Source organism: Lithobates pipiens, unplaced genomic scaffold, assembly GCF_037356315.1.
Source record: "Lithobates pipiens isolate NorthernLeopardFrog02 unplaced genomic scaffold, aLitPip1_a1.2 Scaffold_30, whole genome shotgun sequence".
NCBI classification, from domain to species: Eukaryota; Metazoa; Chordata; class Amphibia; order Anura; family Ranidae; genus Lithobates; species Lithobates pipiens.
Genome location: NW_027507791.1, coordinates 165426473 through 165446166, shown reverse-complemented (window position 1 = coordinate 165446166; position 19694 = coordinate 165426473). Strand labels below are relative to the sequence as shown.

The 19694-nt window shown below is 44.2% G+C and overlaps 1 protein-coding gene across 1 annotated transcript in view; it reads left to right on the top strand.

The window, feature by feature from the left end:
- The window catches only part of RTF1 (RTF1 homolog, Paf1/RNA polymerase II complex component), a 520646-nt gene that overhangs the window by 455686 nt on the left and 45266 nt on the right, over window positions 1-19694 (top strand). Inside the window, exon 16 of the mRNA XM_077465048.1 lies at window positions 5151-5246. Within this exon, the coding sequence (XP_077321174.1) occupies window positions 5151-5246 (96 nt within the window). The remainder of the gene's footprint in view (window positions 1-5150; window positions 5247-19694) is intronic.

Sequence of the window (19694 nt, the reverse complement as noted above, 5' to 3'; positions counted from 1 at the left end):
CAGACTGTTTTATTTTGCCTAGTGAAGGAGATGCACCTAAGAACCCTGCGGGCCCATAGGTCCGTGTTTTTTGATGCAGAAGCTTTGCTTTTTGCGCAAGATGAATGATCCTGTGATCTTCTATCAACAGCCGGCTGGGTGACAGATTGGTTCACTTATCCTTGTAGTCTCCCCAGTCCGGCCATTGAGCGTGTGCAGGTCGCAGCTACGGCTCGGCAGGCCACGACATACCTCAGCTCCAGAGGTGGTCGTGAGCTTTTATGCTCCAGGGCATGCATATGACCGGGCTACTGAAGTCTGGCTCACAGCATGCCGAGGCCAACAGCCACCCTGTACTGATCAGTAAGTGGGTCTGTAAGGGAATGTCTCCCAGCTCTTCAGCTCTTCAGGACTGGTAAGTACAGCTCTCTATGTTTCGGTGGGGCTGAGCAGCTAGGCATTCCCTGGGAGATCGATTCGGGGGCCACCTCACCTCCTTCTCCCCTGTCCCTATCTCCCCTCTATCCCCCCTCCGGGGGAGTCACTGCATGTGTCTGCTGAGCGGTGTGTGTAACCTATGCAGCGGCTCTCTGTGGACTCTCACCTGTCATGGGGGGGCTGAACGGATAGCGGTGGTCCTGGGTCCTGTGTGGGGGTCCCTGGAAGGTGCCTGTGAGTTTTTACTGTGTTGGGCTAGCGCTGTGACTCTGCAGGGGGTGTTTTATTTACACCTCATGGCAATGTCTGGCAGCCATTTTAGGTATGGGCAGAGCAGGTTGTCTATGTGGGCTTCAGCGGCCATTTTCTGTGAGTTTTCCTATTCAGGACCCTGGTGGCCTTTTCCCAGAAGCCTGAGCATGTTTGTTCAGTGCTTTCTAGCAGCAGCTTGACATGTGCTTTCACAGCCTTGCTTCCTGTGTTTCCTGTCTGTGTACAGGACGTCGGGTGGCCATTTTCCTAAACCCTGAGCACTCTGTACAGATCGTTTCAATGCTCATTTCCACGGCTGCTGCCGGCGCTGTTTTTTGTCCCTCTGCGCTTGGGAACCCCTGGGGGCTGCAGGCATCGCTTTGTATTCAGCACAGAACTCCTCAGGGTGGTGAGTCCCGCAGGTAGGAGCCCCCCAGTCAGCGGCAGCAGGAGGATGGGACCTTGCACTGTCCTAAGTCCCCTTCAGGTGGCAGACAGGGTAGGGTCAGTGTGGCTTCAGAAACTGGTGTTTCTGCCCCAGAAATCCAGGCAATGGCAAAAGGGTCACCTGCCCATGGACACACTGACGGCAGTCCTCAATTCGTTTGTTGCTAAGATGGAGGCGGTGCGTGGGTAGAAAGGTGCATTGAAGAGGCCCCTGCCCCCCCGTCCTCTGGGGAGAGCTCTGATGCAGACTCGGGCTCTGCTGCGGCTGGTGACCCCTGCTCTGTCCTATTCGATGACGCTGACCAGGACCATTCGGACAGTGAGGATGAGTTCCCGTCTGGGTCCGGGCATGAAAAAGCGCTAGTTGGAGCACTTATCACAGCTGTGCCTGATACCCTGAAGATTCAGGAGCCAGCGGATCCTCTGATAATGTACCGATCCCTTTTGGGTCCCGCAAGCCAGAACTTTCACCTAAGATATTCCCGTATCTGACTTATTTTGACAAGTTAATTTACAAGGAATGGGGTTGCCCGCAATGGACCTTTGCGGTCCCCAAATCATGGCAGTGCTTTCCCTTTGGGGAAAGCCTTCTCAAGAATTGGTCGGCTCCTCCGGTCGTGGACCCCCCAGTAACCATGATCCCGGTTGAGGGGACTCCTGCAGTCAAGGATCCCACGGACAGGAGAGGAACAGGCCTCCCCTGTCTGCGTGGAACTAGCAGATCAACTAGTGCAACGCCTTAAGTACCTCTGTGACGCGGCCCTGGATACTCTCCCTCTGTTATCCAGGGCTTCAGTGTCAGCTGTGGTGCTGAGGCGCCTGATTTGGCTAAAATGCTGGTCTGCTGACCAGGTATCCAAAGAAGCCCTGACGGATCTTCCTTTCCTTGGCGACTGGCTCTTTGGAACCTCGTTAGATGACATTAAGAATGCCACTGGTGGTAAGAGTACACTACTTCCACAGGCCAGGAAAGCTAAGGAGCCACGCCGCAGGCAAGGGCCCTCTCTTTCTGCTCGCAAATGGCTTGTCTATCCGGCTGGGGTGGGTTCAGTGACTCAGGTCTTCTGGTCGACGAAAGAATCAGAGTTGCCGATCAATCTGCTCAAATTGAGTGATCAGGCTGTGTCTCCATACATGGTCGGTGAGTCTTCAAGGGCGTCCGATCAGGATACAGTCGGACAACGCCACGGGGGAACAAGAAGCTCAGCCGCTGCTCGGGAGGTCGTTCACATACTTCGGTGGGCAGAGCGACACGTACCAGCCCTGTCGGGCATTTACATCCCGCTAGTGGAAAACTGGCAGGCGGACTATCTGAGTCGACAGATGCTGAACCCAGGAGAATGGGCATTGCATACGGAGACATTCAGGCTGCTGTGCCTGAAGTGGCGAACACCAGATGTGGATCTACTGGCCTCCCGTCTCAATCGAAAGGTGGCAAGATTCGTGTCCAGGACAAGAGATCTGTGGGCAGACGCGTCTGACAAGCTGGTGGCTCCGTGGGATCCGTACCGGCTGATCTACGCCTTTCCTCCACTGAAATTGTTGCCACATCTGCTGCACAGACTGCAAGCAGAGGGGATCCCAGTAATACTAGTTGCCCCAGATTGGCCTCAGCATCCCTTGTACGCAGATCTGGTGTGTCTAGTGGCAGACACTCCCTGGCAACTGCCGTTGCGAGAGGACCTCCTATCCCAAGGTCCAATTTTCCATCCTGCGCTACCATCGCTGGCTTTAACGGCATGGCTATTGAGAGCCAGGTGTTGAGGAACCGGGGTCTGTAGGACTCGGTGATTCCAACTATGTTAAGGGCACAGAAATCTTCTCGGAAGATATACCATCGTACCTGTATGAGGAGAAAGGATGGCATCCGCGTTCCTTTTCCATAGCAAGGATCCTGCTGTTTCTCCAGCAAGGAGTAGACCAGAGATTGGCATTGAGCACCATCAAGGGGCAAATCTCAGCCATGGCTGTCTTTTTTTCAACAACCCCTGGCATCGCACTCCTTAGTGGGTACCTTCGTTCAGGGGGTACGACATAAAAATGCAGTACTGTTATATTAATGCACTGTTGAATTACTTCCGCAGTTTGCTGCGGTCTTGGGGATCATTCCTGTTGAGGATACCCTGTTATTTCGTAGTGGTTTTCCACGCACTGCTGTTTTCTTGCGGGTTTTGTTTCACTGGTTCCCGCTTGCCATGGTGGATGAAGTTTTTATGCTGTTTTCCCACCCCTCGTTTGGCTCTGCTTGGGGAAGTCCCATTTTGTTAGACAGGAGCATTGTCGGTCGATGAATATAAGAGAAAATAGGATTTTTTGTACTCACCTTTTCTCTGTAATTCACCAACCGACACAGCACCCGCCCCTCCTTTTTCTCTTTACGTTATACTGCTTGTTGACGTACTGAGTCTGCTAGGGAAGGCTGTGGGGGTTGTAGCCTAGGGACCGCCCCCTGGGCGGAACTAAAAGTTCTGAAATGTTGTATTACAACTTGCCTAGTAATCTCCAGTGATGGGCCTGACAACCTATTACAGAGGGGAGCTGTGTCAGTTGGTGAATTACAGAGAAATGGATTTTACGGTGAGTACAAAAAAATCAAATTTTTGCCCGGAGAAGCCAGCAGAGGGAGTTGGCGCCATTGTGGAAGGGCCGAGTTAAGGACAGGATTCTAGCCGACCCCTGCTCGCCAGAAAGTGTCTGTGCAGCAAGGGGCGAACTGACAACTCGTGGGGCCCCCGGGTAATAACAGAAGATTAAGGGGTCAATAGGAGATTATGGGGCCCCCAGGCAATAGATTATGGACACACACACAGACACACACACACAGACACACACACACAGACACACACACACAGACACACACACACAGACACACACACACAGACACACACACACAGACACACACACACAGACACACACACACAGACACACACACACACACACACACACAGACACACACACACAGACACACACACACAGACACACACACACAGACACACACAGACACACACACACAGACACACACACACAGACACACACACACAGACACACACACACAGACACACACACACAGACACACACACACAGACACACATAGACACACACACACAGACACACATAGACACACACACACAGACACACATAGACACACACACACAGACACACATAGACACACACACACAGACACACATAGACACACACACAGAGTATACACACACAGACATGCAATATACATACACAGTATACACATACACACACTGAAAAGGTACTGGAGAGGCGGGGCAGCTATAATCTTCGGATTTTAAAAAAAAACACAGATTTTGACATACTGTCCCTGCTTTTGAGGCTGGCAGCCCTGATGGGTCCCCTTAGTGGCATGGGTCAGTCCGCCCCTGGTGAGCACTTTTTGCCCTTGGGGATCCGGATAGAGGGCAGATTAATGCGTCAGGCTAGCACAGGAGCCTCGGATGGTGCAGAGCTTGGATCTTGAGCAGCCCCTTCATGTCATCTTCAGGACAAAATAAAGATACAGATGTGCGAGTTGCTGGCAAACCCTGCAGGGCGAAATGAAAACAAAAAAAACCTACCCAGGGCCTAGAACTGCATGTCCCAGGCAACAGGCAATTGGAATTGCACATCCTGAATTGCAAGCTGGTTTATGTAGAAGGACATTAGTGGAGGAAAGTGATTTTAATAACAGAAGACTTTCACAAAAATCTGTAATAGCAGTACATGTTTTTTTTTTTTTTTCATTCTTTCTTTAAATGGCTGCCTAAAAATCTATTGACATTATAGCACCATCTTTTGTCAAACATGGTATTCATGTATACAAAATCCATCTCCAGCATAAATAACAATACTTTATACATGCGAATGCTGATGATAGTGCTTTCAAATAATATAACTTTTTCCTGTTTGGTGTATTGCCCATTGTTAACAAAGTCAAATGCTGCTTGCCTCTGAATGTTGCATAATTTATGTACTTCAACAGCTGCAAATGTGTGAACAAATTTTAACATATAGTTTACTTATTACAGTCCAGAGATCCTGCAGTCCAGGCTGCTATTATTGCTCAACTGAATGCAAAGTATGGATCAACTGGTATTCTGGACACGTCAAAAGACAAGGCCACGGTAAGAAGTAACTCTGTCTGCGCATGAACAGATTAAGGCCTGTTTCACACGGGAGTAAAAAATGCTTTTTTACTGATCTGAAATGAGATGCATTATTGTCTATGGACCTGAGTAAAGATCAGTAATATTGTTGAGTGCAGAGCAGTAAAACCAAACTAGAAATGTCTTCATTTGAGTGCAGTAACCTACTCCCGTCTTTAATTATTAAATATTTACCCGAGTATATTACAGTACTGGCAATGAAGAATAATTTTACTTGTCTATAGGCTTGCACACCTTTTACTTGCCTATACTACTCATTACTTAGGTCTTTACATAAAGTTTTTGGCCCCTTGCACATGGTCGTCACAAGTTCCTGAGTAAACATCAGTAAATTATGACTCCCGTGTTCAAGGGGCCTTTTTCTTCAATTTGTCAGTCTTCCATATATTGAGTTAGCATTACAGTGTTTAATTTTTGACAGGAGTTTAACATTTTACTTACCGTGACCAAAGGATCCAGTGTATAGTAGTTCCACAAGAGGGCAAACGGCAGTCTCGCCCCCAAAAATTAACACCACAATTTAAATACCAAATTCATAAATAGAAGACCCAAAATAGCCTCCACCACTCACCATTAAAAATGAACGACAACATTGTCACATGTTAAGAACCATAGCACAAGCTCACAGTCAAGCCAACTCTCATATCTATACGGACTATAATTATTACTGCATTGATAAAAGCGTGCAGTTTGATGGGGTTTTAGGGCATAAACATAAACTGGACAAGCGTTGGAAAATGTTGAGCATTCAGTTGAGTCTCAAATGAGGGTATCGCTGCTACGGCATGCAGCGTATGCTCAGCAAACTATTCATTGACGAATACCTACATTTGTGATTTTGTCCCTCTCCAGGGAGTAACTATTCAGCTTAGTTACAAGTAATCCAATATAAACAGCCTAGTCTGTTAGAGCCGGAACATCGCTTTCAATTTTTCTCCAAAGGTTAAGGCAACCGCTACAAATACTGTAGCTGCAATACTGTAGCTGCTGAGTTTTACTATTATGGCACTTACCTGTCCAGGCATCCGGCAGTGTTCTCATCCGAACCCATTTTTGAATTTGCTTTCGGGTGCCGGCGCCATCTCGTTTAAGGGAAACCAGCAGTGAAGCCGGTTTCCTAATGTACTTGTGCAAATAGTGCTGCGCTCTGTGAATGGGCCAGCTGCGGGGTGGAGGGGGGTACTTTTGGGCCAAACTTCCAGCCCATTTGCTGCAAACTCAGCCGGCAGTGGGATCAGGTACCTGTCAAAACCAGGCACCTGCTTCCCCCTACAAAAGGTGCCAAATGTGTACGGGGGGGCGGAGGTTAGATAAGTGGAGCTTCCCTTTTGGGTGGAGCTCTGGTTTAATGGAGAGACAACCTCTCTACTATAGAGTTGGTATTTGTACTTGGCATACTGCGGCATATTGTCCACTGAGAGTCCCAGTATAGACAGCAGCAGCCGGCAAACAGGTGCTTTGCAGCAATATCAGACAGTATCACAATTGAAGAGGCAACAGGCAGGTAGCAGGAGTAATGCACAGTTTGCAACAGCAAGTAGCGGTAGATCAGCTGAGCAGCGAACATAATGACCGCTCATGACCGGGAATCCAGTCCCGTCAAACTCACAAACTGCTCCATGCACTCCCTTTTAGATACATCACCAGACCTTGCCCGGTAATCAAAAATACTCAGTTGAATAACACTGCCATAGAGTGCTCACCACTTCCATCTGCTCCTGCTCTTCAGACTGAGCCTGTGCCTCTGTCTCTCCCGATAAATCCCTTTCTGCCACCTGTCGTTCTAGGCAGTCACTGCCTCACTCTATCCACAGATCCTGGCAATGGAGTGGAATGATGGAAGGCAGCATGGCATGACTGGAGAAGGGGTGTGATGATGTAATCACATCAACGCGTTTCACTCACTGATCACATGAGACAATATGTCGCTTGATCAACTGGGTTTTTAAAGGCACAAAACTGCAATGATTACTATCAACATTTAGCCAACATAAGGGCAAGTTTTGATACCATTCTAGGGGATAGTGCAGGATTTACAGTTTTAACCTTATGCCCTCACCCCATAGTGTCACTTATAAATCTGTGAATCGACCAGGGAAGAGACCAGCCACAAGGAAAAAAAAGAAGGGCCCCCTATTAAACCAAAAAGTTTTATTTACTAGCAAATAAAACAAGTTGGCCATCACCTTGAAAAAGTCATATGGTGTGGCCAAATATTACATCAAGGGCTAGAATGTTGGTATTACTCATGCCAAACTGAAGTATATTTGCAACAAACAGAAATTCTAAGGGTTCAGAAAGACGTGCAAATTTAACTTGGTATTGAGTCCTTTATCAGTGTACCGAGTATACAGAGCCATTATTTTTTTCTTCTATAAAAGGACAATATTGAGATCGCTCTTTTGGTTTAACAGTTTTAAGTGAAAAACTACATTTTGTCTGAATTTATGAAGAAAGCTGATTTGCTAAATTTTATAAAACAGATGAAGAAAGATAAGTTTTAATTTCTTCAGTCTCTTTCCATTTAGCAACAAAAAAAGTGACAATGCCATGCTACCAATAGCACTATTTGTGTGGGAAAAAAAATGATATAAATTTCATATGGGTACAGCGTTGCATAACCGTGCACTTGTCATTCAGATCATTGGCGTCACTAGGGTTGGTATCACCCAATGCAGAAAAAAATTGGTGTTGCGCCCCCCACTACCAACTATAGTACTCCCTCAATATAGACCCCCCCCCATACATACCCCCCTTCCTCACTAAGTACAGCCTATCCCATCAGTATAGCCACCCCCCCATGCAGACCCCCATCAGTATAACCACCCTCCGTGCTGGCCCCCCATCAGTATAGCCACTCCTCCTCATGTGCAAACCCCCCCCCCCCCCCCCATTTCTAGTCACAAGGCCTCTAGATCACATACTTCCTCAGAGTCCTGACTCCTACCTTCATAGTTGGTAAGACACTACAGCAGCTGTCCTTGTGGATTTTTTTCGGGGGGACCCAGCAGTTTGAGGCTCACCGCGCTAGGTTCCTGTTGCCTCTGGCATACATTGACTCTTTAGGCTCCACCAGTTTGTATCTCAATTGGCCTTTAATTGCTCAATTACTCAATATCACATGCGGACCCTTAAACATTTGGGGGTGGGGGTTCTCTGAGACATCAGTAACTTTGCTCTACTACTTTTGGCCTTCCAACACAGTTAAATTGTTTTGTATTGACATATACGTTGCTTTCCTAGTCCGCCCTCTTCTTGGATTGTGGATTGGGAGACCTGTGCAAATTACAGAGGTCTATGGACAGGCTCCATACCCCATTACCTCTACCCCCCCCCTCCCCCAGCCAAAACTAGCCAGTATTATGTTGGCCCCATGTAGCGTTGTCTGATGGGCACTCTTCAACCCCTACGTTCCCCACATTTTCAAACCCCCACCCCCATACTCTAGTTATTGTTCTTTGATGAAGGGGTGATGGGGCCTGCCCTGCAGATGTCTTTTTAAATTTTCTGCCAGGCTCCTCCCCGATGCGTTGCAAGGAACAGAGGCCAGCACACAGAGGCATCGGGCGGAGGGCACAACCCACACACACAGTTGGGGGGACATCGCAAGATCCTGCTGAGAAGGTAAGTACGTTATAGCAGGATCCTGAGATGCAATCCCTAGTGTGGCTTGGGGTTACCACTAATGGTACAGAGATTTAACCCCCGAGCCACACTCGAATAATGCCAGGGAGGGTAATGTGCTCACACCTTTGTTTACTTGGTCGTATGTTTTGGGTCATTGTCATGCTGGAAAACCCATCTTCAGTGTTCTGGCTGAGGGAAGAAGGTTCTCATCCAAGATTTTAGAATACATGGCCCCATCAGTTGGCCCCTCAATTCGTCAGTCAGCTTGTACCTTTGACTATAAGGAATGGTGTTGTTAGGGTCATAGCATTCTTCTTCCTCCAAACACGGCGAGTCGTGTTAATGCCAAAGAGCTCAATTTTGGTCACATCAGACAACAGCACTTTCCCCCAATCCTGCTGACATTTTAACCCCGGTTGGCTTTCTTGGAATAAAAACTGATGCAGCTAAGAAGCTGCTCAGCTGTTAACTCAAGCTTCACCCATGTCTGGGGTGGGGGCATGTCTTTGCTGGTTTCCGGCCCCGTGGACCTCCCTAGTGATTGACAAATGGATCCACAAGGGGATTCTATCTGGATACAAGATGGTTTAGTTTAGTTTCTGTCCTCCGGAGAGGTTCTTCCCCTCTAATGTGCATCTACCGACGGATCGTCTGCAAGCTCTTTTCGGAGCAGTACAGGACTTGTTGTGCCAGGGGATAATTGTCCCGGTCACAGAATGCCCCGAGGAGTTTTGTGCAGTTGCAGAAGTTCAGGATGGAGTCCTTTCGAATGGTGGGGGATTTCCTGGCTTCTATCGATATCCAGGATGCCTACTTGCACATTTTGATTTGATTGACACCAGTATTTTCCTCAGTTTTGCTGTTGGAGAGGAGCACTATCAGTTCATGGTGTTACCCTTTGGTCTCCCCTCCGCTCCTCATGTCTTCATGAAGATGTTGGCCCCTGGTGTTGGTGTTACTGCGTCAGCCAAGTATTGCTGTGCTGGGTTATCCGGATGACCATCTCTTGAGGACAGAGTCCTATGCTGCATTGACTAATGACGTGGCAATCACAATACAGGCCTTACAGGAGTTCGGTGTCAGCAAACATGTATCAAACTGAGACACAAAATGCTGTAAAAAATCACACCTTTTGATAAAATGGTAAAAATGATACAGAACAGTAAACTTATTCAAAACATAGCCAGGGATCGGAAGCCAAAGTGGATAGTCAGACAAGCCAGTAAATCGGTAAACCTGAGATGAGCATAGTCTGATTCAGCGGAACGGGATTGGGAACCAGAAGGGATGTCAGCCGGTCAAAGTCTTTAACAGGAACACAGCAGAGAATCTCCAGATGTTTGACCAAGGCGAAGACACAAAAGCAATTAACAAGGCAGTTTAAATAGAAGGGGCTGGACCGACAAACAGCAAATGCAAATGCAAATGCAAAAGATAATACTAAATGATTTCCCATTTAAATGAAAACAAGCCGCGATTAAGTATCTTGGAATATATATTCCAAGTGACTTAAAACTTCTACAGGACATGAACTATAATAAAGCAATTTATAAGGTAAAAAAACTTTTAGGAAAATATGATAAAATAACTTATTCCTGGTTATGGAAAATAAATATTCTAAAGATGGTGATACTACCAATTATGCTATATATTTTTCAAACTGTCCCTATTATACCATCAGGAAAGATTATGAAGGATTTAAGAGAAGCTGCAGAAAGTTTTATATGGTCACATAAGGTTCCTAGAATAGGAAGAGAAGTATTAATAAGAACAAAAAAAAATAGAGGACTGGCAATGCCTGACTTCTCCAAATACCTCCAAGCAGCGTCAATAATGAGAATTATAGATTGGCAGCATAATGCAAAAAATAAACAATGGGTAAAGTTAGAAGAAGATATAATAGGGGCTAGAATAAAACATCAACCATGGATAAAATCTAATTTAAGACCAGAAGAAAAGGAATTACCCATTTTTGTAAAAACAACATTAAAAATTTGGGATGATATAATAAAAAAAGGAAATCTCTCCTCAATGAGTGGCCCTATGACCCCATTATTTGCCAACCCCGAATTTAGACCAGCACTAAAAAGCAAAACATTTCTTAAATGGAATGTGGAGGAGCATGAGCGAATAATACAAATCCTGATAGATGGGAGAATGCCAACGTTTCAGGAAATGGGACATGAATATAATAATAAATGGCTGCAATACTCTCAGTTGAAAGCATATATAGATCCATTAAAGTGGTTGTAAACCCTTACAAACCACTTTGACCTACAGGTAAGCCTAGATTAAGGCTTACCTGTAGGTCCAAGCAATATCTCCTAAACCTATATGGTTTAGGAGATATTTACCCGAAAACGGGCACCGCTGTCTACGGCGCATGTGCCGTAGATAGCTGTGCACTGAGCACGGCATTTCCAAGAATGGAGCTGCCGCGCGTGTCGACTCCCGTGCGCATGCGCAGGAGTTACGTCATTGCGGCTTCGCCGAATGACAGCGGCGGAGCTGCGAGACGCCACCAGCAAGATGGATGCGGCGGACTACAGGTGACAGCGGCGACTTCGCTGGCTCCTGTGTCAGGTAAGTGGCACATAATGGGCTACTATGCGATACATAGTAGTCCATTATGCTTTGCCTTTGCAGGGAATGAAAGAGGAAGTAAACTCATCAGGGTTTACTTCCTCTTTAATGATAAGTATTAATAGACAATTAACTGCATTTCGAGCAAATAGTATTAAATAAGGATAAAGCGAATAAAAAACTTTCTAAGATATACAATCTATTACTCCCTTATGGTGATATTAAAAAAAATAGCAGCAGTGAAAATATGGGAGGAGGAAATGGGGAATGTGTTGACAGAGAAGGAATGGGAAGGGATATATGGAAGAATACATAAACTATCGGTAGCAATCAAGGACCAAGAAAAAACCCTGAAACCTGTTGGAGATGCAAAATAGAAAAGGGTACTTTAGAACACATATGGTATAGCTGTTACAAGTTAGCTGTTACAAGTTTTTGGGGTAAGATAACAGAAATATATCAGCGAGTGACAGGTACTAGGATAAAGATAGATATAATGATAGTACTATTCTCTCTCACACCTAAATCATTAACACAGAAAGAGATAGTTTTTGCACTGTATGACTACAGCTGCAAAAGTTGTAATAGCGTGAAAATGGAAAATGGAAAAAGGAAAATGCTCCATTAATAATGGAGTGGAAATGTGAAATGAGTGAAACACACTATATGGAGAAGCAAATAAGAGAAGGATATGTGGAGAATCCGATTTCAAAGCATTGGAAAAAGTGGGAGGAGTTTTGCACCTCAGGGAACCTTAAGGAATATTTGTAAGTGAGGAGCGATGGGGTAGGTGGGAGGGATGAGGGCTGATTTATATATATATATATTTTTTTTTTTTGAGAAATATGTAGTAGTTGATGGATGTTAGGTATGTTGATGGATGTTTTGTATGTTTTATAATTATAAAGAATTAATAAAGAAAGATTTGAAACAAACAGGAAATTTTTACCAGGTGAGCCACTGTGGAGCAATGAGTGCTGACCATTATCTGACAGTTAAACAACCTGAGCACAGAGAAGGGAGCTGCTGAGAGCCCAGAGCTGACAGTACCACCTCCTCATGGGAGGGGAAAATGTGTATGAAGAGCATGGAAGAGGACAGGAGCATGAGACCCAAGAGCTTTCCTCCAGACCATACCCTTTCCAATGAAGGTACTGTATACGCGGGACTCAATGATTGTATTTCGTAGTACTCATGGCTCTCAACCTGAACCGGATAAGAACGTAGTACCGAAGCGGTTGCACACAAAAGGTTTTAATAAAGAAGCATGTAATACATTGGAAATACGCATGTTGGAAGAAAGGTTTAATGCGTAGCCCGCTAGGTTGATCCTACAGAGAATATGGAAAGGCCCAAGATACCGCGTTGCCAGTTTCTGTGAGGGAACACTGAGTCGGAGGTTATGATATGTTGTGCTTTTTAAGGACAGTACCGCACAGTATTTATTAAGTAATTTTTAACAATGATATATTTTTTTATTTTTAATTATTGAAAATTTTCCAACATACAACACATATAACATAAGTGCTTACAGTAAACAAAGAGCATTGTTTGAAAGAAATAAAATGATGCAATGCAAACGTTAGATCTTGATCTCGTGCGAAGACCCGCTAGAAATTGAATACGCTTAGGGACCCTCTGGGGGGGAGGGAGCAGAGCCCCATCAAATGACTCGGTTCACCCTTGTCTATTTAGGCTGTTTCAGGTTCAGCTAACCAAGTGCACCAGTATCCTTTTATAAGGGAAGGCTGTTATTCACCAGGCGTTTCTATTGCACTATGGAAGGGGGCTCCGACTTTTTCCATTGCTTAGCAATGTTCTTGCGTGCATAGAAGAGCAATAGGCTAATCATCGTGCGTTTGGCAGTGGGCGGCACAATGGGTTCAACAAGTCCCAGTATGCAAACCTCCATAGCCAAAGGCACAGTGATCAAGGTTACTTTGCCATTTAGGTCCAGCACTATTTCCCAGTACAGATGGACCTTTGGGCATCGCCAGAAAATGTACAGGAAGTCTTCAGTTGAGGCGCCACATCACCAACACTCCGGAGATTGAGAAGTATTCATCGTATGTCTGGGGTGTAGTAGGCCCTGTGGACAATTTTAAATTGTACCAATCCGTCGTGAATGGAAACAAGGGCGTTGAAGGGGAGGTCCCATACATTGTCCCAGTCGTCATCTAGTGTTGGAAGCTAGTCTGCCAGCTAGTCCAAAGTTTGTCAAGAGATGGTAGTGACACATAATTTAAGTATGAGTATAGGCAAGAGGTAGGTTTTTTTATTACAGTTATAGCGAAGTGTTCTCTAGTTCTGATTGTGCCATGATACACGAGGAATGCAGAAATTGCACAGCAACTGCGTGGGATAATTGAATATAACGGAATAGGTAATGATTTGGTAAATTATAAAGGGAAGACAGGCCGGAGAAGGGGAGTAGGGAGTTTTGTGATATACGCTTAATACCATGTCTTGTCCATGCATAGGGGTTGGGGACCTTATATATGTGTGGTAGACTAGGGTTCAGTCATATCTGTGCATTTGGGGAGATTTTGGTTCGCTCGCTCTTTTCGATGGCCAGTCCTGCCCTCCATGCTCGCAAAGTAGTGAGCATGGAGGGGGTTAGAGGGTAAGAGGCCTGAGGGCCTCGATAGAGGAGAAATTGGAGGGCTTCCAGTGAACCAACAACCGTAGCTTCTAGCACGGTTGACAAGTTTTTGTCCAGTTGTAACCACCAGGCCGCTGTCACCAGCTGCACGGAAATGTAGTATTTATAGCAGTCTGGGAACGCCATACCCCCCTGTGTTCGAGGCCTCATTAAGGTTGTCAGTCCGTATCTGGGTGGTAAGGGGCCCCATATGAAAGAGGAGAATATCTCGTTCAGTTTCTTGAAAAATGATTTAGGCAGCCATTGTGGGGAATGCCGAAAAAGGTATGTGAGCTTGGGAATAATCTTCATTTTGAGAAGGTTAACAGTGATCATCACAAGGATTAGTGGTAGGCTAGCTTTGACTGGGTTTCTAGGAGTACTGGGGTAAAATTTAGTGTTACATAGTCTGATGCTGAATTTGATACGTGAACCCCTAGGTATAAAAAAGAGTCTACCCAAATAAGGGAGGGATGTGGACTTTGCTCCTTGATCGATCGGGAACAGGAGGGACATGGACCAATTTACTCTGAGACCAGTGACCCCCCAGCAAAGGTGTCCAGGACAGTCGGTACCCCCCATAGCAATGGACCAGCATCATTAAGAAAGAACAGCATGTCATTTGCGTACAGAGCTACCCTCTCCTCCAGCAGCCCAATGCGAAGACCTCTAGTATGCGGTGAAGTGCGGGGTGCTTCCGCCACTGATTCAATAGCGAGGTCAAATAGACGGCTAAATAATGATTCACTGTAGCTTGTAATCATTTGACAATATTGTTTTTTCTTTTTAGTGCTTAAGCAATTTTGATTGTTATATTCCACTCCCCTGTTGAAGCCAATGGTTTGGCTAGACTAGTAGGGAAGAATTTGGCCTGCTATTTACCAGCCTCCTAGTTGGTCATTAAATTTTGTTCTATTTCTGATATGTGATCAAATGCTTTGCATTTATGGCTCCCCTTTTAAACCACATTTTTGTATAATTGTATAAATAAAAATATTTCTTCTATAAATGTTCTTGTTGGATTGTCTGTGGCACCGCTCTAAATTGTACCTAATTACTGGGATGAGGTGCCTTATCTATTAACGACATACCAGACACATCCTTTTATATTTAAGTATGTGTTACAGCACATATACTCTAGCCTATATCCACAATCACATTACACCGTTTTCTATGGGACTGTAGGAGACAAAGCTAGAGTCAAATGGCTAGGGTAGTTGGCACCAGTCAACTTTTTCTTTAATAACCCTTGCAATAGTAATTCGTACTAGTGAATTCCATAGATTAAAGTATAGATAGAGAAGAAAGGTATAGAGTGGGGTATGGGGTAGGAGGGTTGGGGGGGACAAAATCTAGATGACACAGGCTATACATATGAAACTTATTCACGGAGACATGTGATCATACAAAATAGTTACATTAATTGGTTGACAAAGAAAAACAAATATTTACATGAAATAAAATATTGATTGCATCACATTCAAAGATCTTGAAAACTAATAAAAAAAACACCCATAAATGGGCGTAGTACCTTGGACATACCACCATGATAACTTCTCGGTAGAATCAATAACCTTGTGAAAATGACAATTAAACAGAACGTCTGTATTTCACACATCCAACCGTTACTATACTGCAGATAATTGGTTAACAATGTGAAATAAATTAGACGTTTGTTTTGTCAATAAAAGTGGCAACTATGCAAAAAGAAAAATATAATGAAAAATTTAATCTTTAGAGAAAAATCTAAAAGGCAGTTATTGATTTGGGAGAACTATCATTAATAGTATAACATTCAATACATCAATATTTGAGAGAACATGCATGATAAAATCAACGTGACATAATTACTCATTCCAAGATGGGTACTGTTCCTAATGGCTGGTTACCAGAGTTAAGATGGCTGCTGTAGCTTTCAAAAATGGACACTCTTAAAGAGAATTTACTTCTTGTGACCTCCGAGTTCCAAGGATCAGGGTTCAGGAATCTTCATCAATGTCAAAATATGTATTCATGTATAGGTGTCAGTCTGTCTGGGAGTGTGTGTATCTCCCAGTGTCCCTAATGATTTACTTTGGTGAATTTTCAATTAATATAACCTTCAACCACTAGGAATGTCTGAGAGCAGAAAATGTGTTCTGAACTATCTTTTAAATAATATGTTCTATTTTTCATACTGTGCATCAGTTTTTATATTTGTTCTATTGAATATGTACAGTGGTGTGAAAAAGTGTTTGCCCCCTTCCTCATTTCCTGTTTCTTTTCCATGTTTGTCACACTTAAGTGTTTCGGAACATCAAACCAATTTAAACAATAGTCAAGGACAACACAAGTAAACACAAAATGCAATTTGTAAATGAAGGTGTTTATTATTAAAGGTGAAAAAAAATCCAAACCATCATGGCCCTGTGTGAAAAAGTGATTGCCCCCCTTGTTAAAACATACTATAACTGTGGTTGTCCACACCTGAGTTCAATTTCTCTAGCCACACCCAGGCCTGATTATTGCCACACCTGTTCACAATCAAGGCATCACTTAAATAGGAGCTGCTTGACACAGTAAGGTCCACCAGAAGATCCTTAAAAGCTACACATCATGCCGAGACCCAAAGAAATTCAGGAACAATTGAGAAAGAAAGTAATTGAGATCTATCAGTCTGGAAAGGGTTATAAAGCCATTTCCAAAGCTTTGGGAATCCAGCGAACCACAGTGAGAGCCATTATCCACAAATGGCGAAGACATGGAACAGTGGTGAACCTTCCCAGGAGTGGCCGGCCGCCCAAAATTACCCCAAGAGCGCAGCGACGACTCATCCAAGAGGTCACAAAAGACCCCACAACAACGTCCAAGGAACTGCAGGCCTCACTTGCCTCAGTTAAGGTCAGCGTTCATGCCTCCACCATCAGGAAAAGACTGGGCAAAAATGGCCTGCATGGCAGAGTTCCAAGGAGAAAACCACTGCTGAGCAAAAAGAACATCAAAGCTCGTCTCAATTTCTCCACAACACATCTTGATCCCCAAGACTTTTGGGACAACATTCTGTGGACCGATGAGACAAAAGTGGAACTCTTTGGAAGGTGTGTGTCCAAGTATATCTTGCGTAGAAGGAACACTGCATTTCATAAAAAGAACATTATACCAACAGTAAAATATGGTGGTGGTAGTGTGATGGTCTGGGGCTGTTTTGCTGCTTCAGGACCTGGAAGACTTGCTGTGATAAAAGGAACTATGAATTCTGCTGTCTACCAAGAGATCCTGAAGGAGAATGTCCGACCATCTGTTCGTGTACTCAAGCTGAAACGAACTTGGGTTCTGCAGCAGGACAATGATCCTAAACACACCAGCAAGTCCACCACTGAATGGCTGAAGAAAACAAAATGAAGACTTTGGAGTGGCCTAGCCAAAGTCCTGACATGAATCCTATTGAGATGTTGTGGTATGACCTTAAAAAGGCCGTTCATGCTCGAAAACCCTCTAATGTAACTGAATTAGGACAATTCTGCAAAGATGAGTGGGCCAAAATTCCTCCAGGACGCTGTAAAAGCCTCATTACACGTTATCGCAAACGCTTGGTTGCAGTTGTTGCTGCTAAGGGTGGCCCAACCAGTTATTAGGTTTAGGGGGCAATCACTTTTTCACACAGGGCCATGATGATTTGGATTTTTTTTCACCTTTAATAATAAACACCTTCATTTACAAATTGCATTTTGTGTTTACTTGTGTTGTCCTTGACTATTGTTTAAATTGGTTTGATGTTCCGAAACACTTAAGTGTGACAAACATGCAAAGGAACAGGAAATGAGGAAGGGGGCAAACACTTTTTCACACCACTGTATATCTAGTATTCAGGGATGCTAGTAACCGACATAATATAAAATATGCTTAGCATAATTTTGAGTCATCTACATCACATAAAATGGTTCTATATTTATATATAAATGTATAGTTATTAAATCTGGTCTATCTAGGAAGTACACAGGTTATATATATATCAATCAATATCACACCGAATGATTATATGGATAACTGGATAATTCTGATATATCCAATGAGTATGTGTTAATCTAAACATAGGTTCAATTCTTGTATAGTTATTAGATATGCCTCATAATATTGATTGGCATCTTAAACGATTCTACTTATAATTTGTCCAACATCACAACCTTGTATTTTTACCTTATAACCAATGTATTTTAAAACATAATACTGACTGCACATATTTCAAATATTTTCCTTCCTGTTAGACAATTTGATCACATATTATTCAGAGATTTCAGTTTGTGCATGTTAGGGCATTAACACTGTCTCTCAGCCATTGTTCTGAGGAACAAGCCTGAGTCAACATCGTGCTTTTCCCACCACAGATAGGTACCCATCTTCTTTTTGTGAAATGGGGCCTTATTGTTCCTGCAAGTCTGTTTCAATGTGAGTTCTTGCTTCTTGCATTACAGCTTTTCAATGGGTCGTATAAATTAGTCCCCTAATTATGATGGGAGGGCAAGTATTCTTTTGGGAGTAAAATATATTATTTCTTCATAAATTCACAACAGAGATGACAGCCCCTGTCCCAACTTGGTAGGAAGGTACAGGTAGGCTTCAGCAGTCAGCATGGAGTCTACCTATCGCTGGCACATCGCAAGGTCTCTTGGACCTGCACCTAAGTGTAACGGTGATCACAGAGATGGTCCTCTAATGCAGGAATTCCTTGAGAAACAAATGTGTCAAGCAACATGGATGGCTGGAAACAAAAATTCGCCGTAAACTGAGACAGTCGGGAAGCGGCTATTGTGAGCAAACTCTGCCCAAGGTAAGAGGTCTGAACAGTTGTTATGGTGGTCAGAAATATAGCAATGTAAAAACTGCTCCAAAGCTTGGTTGGCTCGTTCTGCTGCCCTATTGGACTGCGGATGATACGCAAAGGAGAAAGAAAGCTGAATTCCCAACTGTGTACAAAAGGCTCGTCAAAACCTGGAGACAAACTTGCTACCCCTATCCGAGATAACCTTGAGTAGTCCATGTAACCAAAAGATCTCCTGAGTGAAAATAGATGCCAGTTCTTTAGATGCAGGCAACTTCTTAAATGGAATACAATGGGACATCTTGGCGAACCGGTCAACCACCATAAGAATAACTGTGTTGCCCTGGGAGTTGGGTAACTCCACAATAAAATCTATTCACAAGTGGGTCCAAGGCCTCTTTCTCTCTTTGGGTATGGGTTGTAGGAGGCCCACTGAAAGAGGTCATGGTGTTTTACTCTGAGCACACACAACAAGCGGCTACGAAGGCGTTTACATCAGTGTGTAGACTAGGCAGTAGGAACAGACTCCATCTTGGAGGAAGAAGAAAACTGTTGCGTCAAGCATCAGCCCTTACATTCTTAGTACCAGGTAAGAATGAGACTATGTAATTGAAGCCTGACAGAAAAAAAAGCCCACCGTGCCATTCTAGGAGATGAACGTTTAGCTGTAGACAAGAACGTGAGATTCTTATGGTCAGTCAAAATGAGGACCAGTGGCGTGGTGCATTCAAGGAGATGCTTTCGTTCTATAAGAGCT